Source organism: Onychomys torridus, chromosome 22 (assembly GCF_903995425.1).
Source record: "Onychomys torridus chromosome 22, mOncTor1.1, whole genome shotgun sequence".
NCBI lineage: Eukaryota > Metazoa > Chordata > Mammalia > Rodentia > Cricetidae > Onychomys > Onychomys torridus.
Window position 1 is genome coordinate 15,727,638 of NC_050464.1, and position 10,780 is coordinate 15,738,417.

Genomic DNA, 10,780 nt, shown 5'->3' on the forward strand with positions numbered 1-10,780 from the left:
ACGCACTCAGAAGACAATGGTGAGCAAGGTTTACCCAGACCAGGGAGGCCACGCGCACAGACAGGGTCACAGGTCATGTTGGTTTTATACCCTGTGGGGAGTGATATTGTAGGCAGAGAGGACTTGGCTACCAAAGGAGGGGTTCCTATGAAGAACTGGGCATGGGGCATCAAGGACTGCTTCCATAGATGAAGAGATGGGGAAACTGAGGCCTGATGGAGGTTTCTGGACTTGGTGAAAATTAAGGGGAAGTGGAAGAAGTTGGCAGAGGTAGGGGGCTGGGGGTGGGGTCAGATTGCTGTTCCAGGAAGAGAGAACAGCAAGTGTGTGTTGGTGAGGGTGTAGGGAGAGGCAGGATAGAGGTGTGGGAGTAGGGGGAGACTTGCCTATGTCATGGGAGAGGATGCTGTCCGTGGTTCTTGAGCCAGGGACCTACTTGTTTATGGCAGGATAGGTGGCCAAGTTGTAGAATTTGAATTTGGCCCTGAGAACAAGAGCCCTGAAGATATTTAAGTAGGGTGACACAATCATTTTATATTTGTTTTTATATGAGTTTTTTTTTTTTTTTTTTTTTTTTTTTTTTTTTTTTTTTTTTTTTTTGGAGACATGGTCTCCTGCAGGCTGGTCCCAAAGTCACCATGTCGTTTATGATAGCCTTGAATTCCTGACCCTTGGTGTCACCTGCACCCAAGTCCTGGGATGATGGGTGGGTACCCCCACACCCAGTTTATGAGGTCCTGGGGATGGACCCCAGGGCTTGGTGTTTGTTACACAAGCATTCTACCCAAGTGAGTAGAGCTCCTAGTTTACCATTATTAAAATAAAATATAGCCATGTGTTGGCGGAGCACACCTGTAATCCCAGCACACAGGAGGCAGAGGCAGGTGGATCTGTGAGTTTGAGTCTAGCCAGGTCTACAAAGTGAGTTCCAGGACAACCAGGGCTACCCAGAGAAACTCTGTCTTGAAAAACCAAAACCAAACAAACAAAATACAGAAATTCATGACATCATAGTGGGTTAGTGGTGCAGGTGGGGAGGGGTTGCACATGTGAGGCCTCAGATTTAATCCCTGCTGGGGGTGGTGAGGGAGGAGACAGTGACAGGAAGAGACTCATTGATTTGAGATTGCTTTCACAATAAAAGGATAACGTTAGTAATTCCTGTGATGCTGTTGATTTCGGTTATTAGATACACAGTTCTGGATAAGTGATAAAATTTTGTCAGATTAAGTAGGCATGCATGCATACATGTAACACACACACACAAGAAATACAAGTAACACCAGGGATGTTAAGAGCACTGCCTGATCTTCTAGAGGACCTGGGTTTGATTCCCAGCACCCACACGTGGTGCCTCACAACCATTTATCCATAACTTCAGTTCCAGGGGATTTGATGTCTTCTTGTGACTTTCTCAGATACCAGGCAGGTATGTGGTACACATGCATATATAAAGACAAATATATATAGAGACAAATGCTCATACACATAAAATTAAAATTTTTTTGAAAAGTCTTTCATCCTTCCTTCCTTCCTTCTCTTCTTCCTTCCTTCTCTTCTTCCTTCCTTCCTTCCTTCCTTCCTTCCTTCCTTCCTTCCTTCCTTCCTTCCTTCCTTCCCTTCTCCTCTTCCTCCTCCCTCCTCCTCCTCCTTTTTTTTTAAGGAGTGCACACTACTTTTGCACGGGATTCCAGTTTGGTTCCCAGCATCCACTTAGAGTAGTTTACAGCCACCAGTAACTCCAGGGGATCCACTGCCCTCTTTTGGCCACTGTGGGCACTGCATTCATATGCATATACGCACCCTCTCCCCAGATGATAATTACACATTTTTTTATTTTATTTTATTTTTATTTTTTCCAGAGCTGAGGACCGAACCCAGGGCCTTGTGCTTGCTAGGCAAGCGCTCTACCACTGAGCTAAATCCTCAACCCCCACAATTTGTTTTGTTTGTTTTGTTCAAGACAGCATCTCACTATGTAGTTCTAGCTGTTCTGGAACTCATTATGTAGACCAGACTGGCCTTGAACTCATAGAGATCCCCCTGCCTCTGCTTCCGGAGTGCTGGGAATAAAAGTGTATGCCACTAAGTCCGGCTAACACAAATCTTAAAAAAAAAAAAAAAGAAAAAGAAAAAGAAATGAAAACCAGGGTCTCACCGAGCATGGGCTATCTGCATAAAATCAGATATAACTAAATATAAATGCGAATATAAGTAAAAATCATTGATTTAAGCTAGCACTAAATAACAGGTTTCATAACTTTAACATTTTCATACCCAGCACTCTCCCATCTGTAATACAATTGCTGCTGCTGCTGTTGTGTGTGCTTGTGTGCATGCACGAGGGAGCAAGTGTGCCCGTGCACGTGTGCAGGTACCTGTGTGGAGGCCAAAGACCAACTTTGGGTAGTTTCCTCTATTACTCTGCTTTTTTTTAAAAGACAGAAGCTCACTATATCACTGACTGGCCTGGAACTCTTTATGTAGACCAGACCAAGATGGCTTCAAACTCCTATCTACCTTCCTCTGCCTCCCAGGTGCTAGGACTCTGCGCACGACCACACCTGCCTTCCACTGTAGTTTTTGAGACAGCATCTCTCTCTGAATCTGGAGCTTTCGATTTCCTGTAGAAGGCTGGCCAGTGAGCCCCCGCATGGTCCACTCATGTCCTTCTCTCCAGAACTGGGGTTGCAGGCAGACACTGTCATGCTCAGCTTACTACGTAATGCTAGGGATCGGTCCTCGGGCCCTGATGTGTGCATAGCAAATACTTTACCCCACTAAGCGATTTCCTCTGCCCCTATGTCTTGCAAATTTTTCCTACTAAAATAAAATAGGTAAAGGGTTCCAAATACACACACACACACACACACACACACACACACACACACACACACACACACACATTTGCATTCCAATGTATAAGCATTTAAAGTTTAGTTTAGAAAAGAAAAAAACAAGGCCAGGTGGCTCACACCTGTAATTCCACCCTTTGGGAAGTGGAGGCAGGAGGATTGCTTCCAGTCTGGGGCCAGCTTGGGCTCTAAAGTGAGTTCCAGGCCAGCCTGGATTAACAATATGAGACTTTGTCTCAAAAAGCAAACAAAAGAGAAAGGGAAAATAATGAAGGAAGAGAGGGGAGGGGGAGAACGTGAGCGAGAGAAGAGGAGAGAGAGAATAAGAAAAGAGAAAAATGAGGCTGAGCTAATGGTGTGTGCCTGAAATCTCAGCACTCAGGCTGAGGCAGGAGGATCGAGCGCAAAGGCAGCTCGGGCTATGCGAGACTGTTAAAAACCAACACCTAAAGTTGTTAGGTAGTTAAGGATGACCTTGAACTTCTGATCTGATCTTCCTGCCTCCACCCCCCACCCCAGGGCTGGCTGGGATTTTTTTTTTTTTTTTTTTTTATTTGAGCTGGGAATCAAACCCAGGGCCTTGTGCTTGGTAGGCAAGCGCTCTACCACTGAGCTAAATCCCCAACCCTGGCTGGGATTATAAAAACATGCACTGGTCTATGCAACTGAGATCCGCCTGCCTTTGCCTCCTGAGTGCTGGGATTAAAGGCGTGCACCACCACCACCCACCTCTGGTTTGTTTGCTTTGGGTTTTTTTGTTTGTTTGTTTCGAGTCAGGGTTTCTCTGTGTAGCTTTGCACCTTTCCTGGATCTCGCTCTGTAGCCCAGGCTGGCCTTGAACTCAGAGATCCGCCTGGCTCTGCCACCCCAGTGCTGGGATTAAAGGCGAGCGCTACCGCCCGACTGAGGTTTTTTGTGTTTGAGAGAGGGTACAGACCAGGCTGGCCTCAAACTCAGAGATTCACCTCCCTCAGGGACTGCGATTACTACTATACCCTGCTCCAGGTTCGTTTCTAAACCCATGGTGAGGCCCCTGCTTCAGCCTCCCCAGTGCTGGGATTACAGAAGGGCACTACCACACTCCTCCCACCATGTTTTGAGACAGGGGTCTCCCTATACAGTCCAGGCTGGCCTTGAATCTGAAAGCCTATTCTGAATTCTAGATCACAGGCGTGCAGCAAGCCTCCACACCAGGCAGGCAATGCTTTCTTGGTACTAGGTATTCTTGGACCCTAAAGTAGTCTGTGTGGATTAAGAGGATGTCATGTCACACTCCTAAAGCATCCTTTTCCTCTCGGAGATGAGAGCAAAGGGAGATGCCAATGGGGAAGGTACCAACTACCTATTCATTCTGTTCTTATTATTTTGAGAGAGAGGGTGTGATATAGTCTATAGTGGCCCCAAGGGAGTTTCTGCAGCCCTGGAGATTGAACCCAAGGCCTTGTGCACGATAAACAAGCGCTCTACCCACTGAGCCACATATCCCCAGCTGCCTACCCTGCACCCTTCCTATTTTCTATTTTTTTGGTTGTTGTTGTTTTGTGAGACAGGGTCTCACTACGTAGCCCTGGCTGTTCTTCTGGAACTCGCTCTGTAGACCGGGCTGGACTTGAACTCTGAGGTCCACCGGCCTCGACCTCCCGAGTGCTGGGGGACTCAAGGCATGGGCCGAGGCTGCCCAGCCACGTTTTCTATTCTCTTCTCCAGTGTATGCGCCAATGGACTTGACTCCTAAGGCTGGCAAATGACCTCAGGATCTGCAAGAGCTCTGAAATCCGACAACAATGACTCCCTTCTAACTCAAAGACTCTGACTTAACAGTCCTGGGCCAAGGAGTCCCACCCTGCTCTCTCCACGGAGAGGGAGTGGGTCCGAAGTGAACTTCACCCAGTGATTATAGCCCTGCGAGGTCTCTGTTTAGTCCCTTCCCAAGTTCATCTAAGGAGAGGGATGCACATCAGGCAGAGTTGTGCAGGTGTGACTCGGGATGTCACCCTCCCGTCTCCCACAACTCGCAAAGAGCCCACCTACCTGTCGTCATCACTGTCCAGATGCCCACTGATGGCCAGCATGGACCGAGCCAGGCTGAGACTCTGGGCAGCTGCGGCTCCAAAGGGGTCTGGAGACTTGTGGACCAGGCTGGCATCGAAGTAGAGGGCTGGGGAGTTGGGACGAGAGTCGATCGGAGGCACCTGGAGGCAGAGGAGGGGAGGGGTGAAGGTCGGGGACACAGCGCCGTTGGGGGAGTGCTTGTTTGGCACACACACTGGGTTTCGTCCCCAGCACTGATAAAAAGGAGGGAAATGGGATGGAGTAGTTCAGTGTTCAGAGAGAGAGAGAGAGGGAGCCTGCCACCTTACAACCTTATCTAGGTGTCTGCCTCCCTTTGCTCCACTCCCATCTCTCCTGAGCCCTAACGCCCTCCCCCTCTTGCAGACTTGCTGGAAACACTACGAAGGTCCTAGGGAAAGTGGGGGGTTATGAGATGTGAGGGTTTCAAAAGAGGACTCCTCCTCACCCTCAGCCAGGACTCCCAAGGAGAAGACGTACGACCGTGAGTATCTTTTCTGAAATGTGGCCTCCTGCAGCAGCTCAGGCTGGCCTCAAACTGACTAGTTAGCCGAGGATCACCCTGAACTACCTGCTTCTTGGTCTTCCTGTCTCCGTCTCCCCAAGGCTGGAGCTTTAAGCAGGCACCACCACCAGACTCAGTTTACAACTCTGCTCTGCGCATGCTTAGGCAAGCTACACCCTCAGAGCTCCTCTCCTCAACCACCTTCTTTTCTGTGACAAGATCTCACTTTGTAGCCCAAGCTGACCCAGAACTTGCTATGTGGGCCAGGCTGGCCTTGAACTTGTCATCCTGCTTCCTGCCTCTGCCTCCCCCACGCATATGCCTTCTTAAAGGCACTCAAACGTCAGTCAGCTCCTTACAGAGACACTTCCTCGCTATTTACCCGTCCACGGAACAGTTTCTTTTTTTTTTTTTTCCTCTCTTTTTTATAGCATCTAGGACTATTTGAAAATTAAAGTACTTATTGTGTCTCCCCTGCTGGAAGGTGAGTGTTCTGTGGCTGTCTGCAGAATGAATGAATCCTCAGAAACAGCTTCTCCACGCCTCCCCTCTACCCTGGAGGTGGCTGGCCTCTTCTCTCAGACTTCTAGGACTAGAGATGAAGTTCAAAGATTCTCTACTCTGCCTTTCTGGGGGGGGGGGGGGGGGGGGCGGAGCTCTATAACCCAACAGGCAGCAGCTGGGGGCAGCTGCGGAGGGGCGGAGGTGTCAGGAACTGGACAAGAAGCCTCTGTGAGGGCCCCGAGAGGCTCCACCTCAGGGAAGCCAGAGAGTAGACAGCGGTTAGAGAGACAGAGCAGTTATCACTCACCCCTTGCCCTCCTCAACCTCCCTCAGCTCTTTTTCGAGACCAGGGGACTGAATGGGGAGTCAGACTCTGAGGCAGGGCAAGAGCGACAGTTACGAGCAGACAGGAAATGATCAGGGCAGATTGGGAGGAAGGAAGGGGGGTTGGGGACACCGTGGGGGGAGAGACAGGGTCTACAAACCTACGGGAGGCTCAGGCTGGGTTTAAAAGTCTGAGGGCCGCCAAGGCGGCTGAGGGAGCAGAGGGGCTTGCTGCCAAGTTCGACAACCTGAGTTTGACCTCACACGGCGAGACCTACGCAGTAGAAGGGCTGTCTGACTCCCGAGTTGGCCTCTGGCCTCCACACACACATACACTAAGGCAGGCATGTGCCCACACACGTTCACACATAAATTAAATAAATAAATGTAGAGAAAGTAGGGCAAAGAGCCACTGACAGACTTGCCCTAGGAGAGTGAGTCTAGGGACAAGAACCAGGCAACGGCAGCTTATCCAGGGGACAGAAACAAAAAACCGGAAAAAAAAAACACTTTAGAAAGATGGGAAATTTCGATAATGAAATGGGAAGCTGAAGGCCAGGAGAGGGTGGGAGAGCTGGTCCTAACCAGTTCTAACAGGGCTGGGGCTCAAGATATTTTTACACTGTGGTTTGAGCCCATGGCCAGGAAGGGACAGAGCCTTCATCCTCACACCCCTGCCTCCTCCTGGCAGCCAAGGTGTTATTTTCTCCACAGCAGAAACATCCAACTCTCCCATCCTTAAGTACACACACACACACACATACACACACACCAGAGAGCCAGGCATCCTGCCCCCAGCCCAGACTTGCAAGCAGCTTCCTCTTTTGGAGACAGGAAGCAGAAACAGAGGATTTAACCCCTTCCCCCCTGCTCTTCCCCACCTCCCACCCCATGGCTTCTGAGGTCACCCCATCTGTCACTCGCAGAGAAGCCCAGGTTCAGGGTACTGAGATGACTAAAAGCAATGGGTACCTCCTCAACCCCAACTCCTCAGAGCAACTGCTTTGCAATAAGGCAGAAAACGGGGTTGGCCTGGCCGCTGGTGGGAAGCATAAAGACCCAGAGGAATGCCTACCTTTTATGGCAGCCCCAAAACCCTGCCAGCTCCTCCCCGCCAGTGCCTAGCCAGCCAGCCACCCAGCTGGAGCCTCCACCTCATCACCTGGAGCCAGAGGAGGTGATGGCTGAGGCGGGCAGGCCACATATGCCACAGGGTTATGGAAACAGTCAAGGCCGAGGGCAACAATGTAAAGACCACAGAGGGGTGGGGGTGGGGGGAGGAAGGAAGGAAAGAAAAAGAAAGAAAGAAAGAAAGAAAGAAAGGAGGAAGAAAGGGAGGGGTGATATAGAATATAGAAGAAAGGGAGTCTGGGAAAGAAAAGGTCTTCAGTGTACAAACTACTGAAAGCGAAAAGGGACTTTATGACCTATCCAATGGGTGACAGAGGAGGTAGGCAGGACAAGATGGAAGTTGAAAGCAAGCAAGGAGGCCCAGGATATAGGTCAGGCGAAAACTGGGTCCAGTAGGTCCCGCCCCCCTTCCATGGTCTCTCTGACCCTGGAGCCCATCCCTTCTTACCTTCCCTGTCTCCTCTGGACCAACCAGCTCCATCCTCAGCCGAACTGCTCCATCTCTTCTCCGTGACAGTGGAGGGGTTCCGGCTGCCGAACCCCCAGACTCCACTTCGACCCTCAGAGAGGGCAGGGGCTGAGCGCTATCTCCAGTCCCAGGCCCTGGGGGGCGTTGCTGGGGTGGAGAGGCTGACAGCGGGGGTGTCTCCACCTTGGCCTTGCCAGGCCCTGCCAGCTGGCCCAGCCCCCCTGTGAAGGAGCGGGCCTGTAGTCCAGGAGAAGTGGGGGGCGGGCGGAGCCAAGAGGTGGGGCCCTGAGACAGGCCTGGCTGTGGGATAGGGGTGCTTATGCCCAAGCTAGCCAGCTCCAACCTAGAATCCAACGATCTGCCTCCAGTGCCTCCCGAGGCCCCTCGAATTCCCTCCAGAAGCCGGCCGAAGCTTGGGGGCTCCAGGTCTCTCTCGTAAACATCCACACACGTCCACCGACCTCGACGATAAGGCTCTCCCAAGCCCTGGGGCAGCTTCACCACCCGGAAACGGGAGGCAGGGGCTCCAGGTGGCGGGGAGCCATTCCGGGGGGTGCCCCTGCCCCCTGGATCGGGGTTGGGTTCCCCATTGGGGAGGCGGGGCGGGGGCCCAGCGGGAGCCGGTGAGACCGGGGAATCCGAAGCCCCTGGGCTGCCCGGGCCCTCATAGTCCGTGGTGACGCTGGTGATCTGAAAACTACTTTTTTTCTTACCACCGCTCATGGTCCCTGGGGCTCCCGACTAGGCTCGGGTGGGGGAGGGGCTGGGCTCCTGGAGAGGGGCTCAGGCACCTCTGGAACAAGGGGGCCACATGGCAGGGACATCGGGGCCCCTGGGGACGTCTGGGTCCGACATGGCAAGAGGGCCTTGTGGGAACTGGGGGTGCCTGGTTAGTGACTGGAGTACAGGGGAGGGGAGGGGACGGGAGGGGGGGCAGAGGCAGGTTTTTCCTGCTGCTGTCGCTGCTGAAACCCCAGAGCTGAGCTTGCAAACTGGAATAAAGAGAGAGGCAGAGAGTGAGAGAGAGAGACGTGTGTGTGTGTGTGTGTGTGTGTGTGTGTGTGTGTGTGTCTGTACGTGAGCAAAAGAAAAAAAAGCAGGGGCCAAACCACCTCCGGGGCTTCCTCTCGGGGGAGCCGACTCGGGGAGGAAAGAGAAAGCCACTAGAGACCCAGAGACCAGTACAGATGACAGACCAGAGCAGAGAGGACCGAATCCAGGGCACCCACAACAGGAAGCAGCAGCTGGGACCCAAAGTTGGGCATTTCTAGCTTGAGATCCAAAAGTCGTCCTCAACACGGGTCTCCGGGGCCAGGGGCAAAGGGGTGAAGCGGCTCCTCCCCTGAAAGGGCCACCCCGAGGCCTCCGCTGGGCCTCCAGCCCACCCCACCCCCATCCGGCTCCCCCATAGCTGCCTAGGCACTGCCCGCCAAGCCAAGCGCCCCGCCCAGCCCGGGAGTCCTACCTACCTCTCGGGCCTCGGCCACCGAGCTGAGCTGGAGAGAGGACCTGGGAACTAAAGATGTCCTTTTTTTCTTTTTCTTTTTTCCTCCTTAGGGCCTCTTGGGTCCCTGAGCAATGCAGGCCACGGCAGACGGCAATCAGGGGCTACCTAGTGCTCTCCGGCGCCTGCATCTCACTCTGCGAGGCATCTCCGTGGAAAGTTTGCAGCGGCGACGAGAAGAAACCGGCGGCGCTTCCACGGCGGAGCCCAGGCGCGGCCTCGGTTAACACTCCGCGGGTCTTCCCGGTGGCTGTGGGAGGGGGCGGCTCAGCCCCCCGCTGGCTCCAGGTCCCTTGAGTGGCTCCCTCCAGGCTCCTCCCACGTGGCCCCACTGGATGCAACTCTGGGCTCCTCGGCTCGGCTCCGTCTCTGTCTCCGTCTCGGCCTCGCTCTTTCTGGGCTGTTGACAACCCCCACACCAGGAAGTCCTGCCTTCTCGGGCCTGCTCACTGCTCCTCTCCTCCTCCTTCCCCTCTTCCTCCTCCCTCCTCCCTCCTGAGGCTCCCCGCCAGCTGGCACCGAGCCAAGCCTGCCACAGCCGCAGCCGCAGCTTACAGTTGCTGCTGCCGCCGCTGCTGCCGCTGCTGCCGCTGCTGCTGCTGCTGCTGCGGCCCCAAACTGGCTGCTTTAACCCTACACCTGCCGCGATCCAGCCAGCTCTTCCTCCGAAGGAGGGGCGTGGAGGGCGGAGAAAAAATAGGAGGGGCCGGCGGGAGGCCAGGGATTCCCTTACTCGTCGGCTTTTGCTGCCTTTGGTCTCCTGGCTCCCAGAAAGAGTCGCAAGGAACGTGCCAGACATGTTCTGGGTACCTGGCTGTCGGTCCACAAATACCTAGTACATGTGACCGAGTGGTTGTGATTGTCCCACTCGCCTCTGGTTTTCACCGTAACTTCACGGGGAACTTCCCCCTCCCCGCTCTTTTTCAAAAGCGGGTGGTTATGAAAATTTTCAAACATGCCCAAAGTAGAGGAAATAGGATAATGAGCGCCCACGCGCGCCATCATGGACTTGTGACAATTATCAGCTCTACCCAATCGTGTTTCATCCCTCCAATATATCTTTTTCTTAGATTCTGCTGCAGTTTTTGAAATTTTGTACTACGTGTGTGTGTGTGTGTGTGTGTGTGTGTGTGTGTGTACGTGCACGTGCGTGTGCCGCCTGTGTATGCATCCGGAGGTTAACTTGCAGGAGTCAGCTCTCCCACCATATAGGTCCCAGGATGCAATAGTGCCAGCCATCTGTTTTGGCGGCAAGTGCCTTTACCCACTGAGCCATCGTGTTTATCCCGTTCCTGTATTTTTGTTGTTTTTTTGGGGGGGGGCGGAAAGGGGGGGTGTTCGAAAAAAGGTTTCTCTGTGTAGCCCTGGCTGTCCTGGATCTCGCTCTGTAGACCAGGCTAGCCTCAAACTCATATATC

At 53.0% G+C, this 10,780-nt stretch overlaps 1 protein-coding gene and 1 non-coding gene across 2 annotated transcripts in view; both read right to left on the bottom strand.

Annotated features, from left to right (window-relative positions):
* Nucleotides 1-9,931, bottom strand: part of LOC118572638 (TSC22 domain family protein 4-like) — a 17,862-nt gene extending 7,931 nt beyond the window's left edge. The window contains exons 1-3 of the mRNA XM_036172366.1: nucleotides 9,328-9,931; nucleotides 7,838-8,850; nucleotides 4,887-5,047 (exon numbers count right to left, since the gene is read on the bottom strand). Coding sequence (XP_036028259.1) covers nucleotides 4,887-5,047; nucleotides 7,838-8,581 — 905 coding nt within the window. The 5' untranslated portion in view covers nucleotides 8,582-8,850; nucleotides 9,328-9,931. The remainder of the gene's footprint in view (nucleotides 1-4,886; nucleotides 5,048-7,837; nucleotides 8,851-9,327) is intronic.
* On the bottom strand, nucleotides 3,407-3,481 carry Trnag-acc. The gene has a single exon. It is a non-coding gene; the product is annotated as a tRNA-Gly (tRNA).
* Nucleotides 9,932-10,780: the final 849 nt, after the last annotated feature.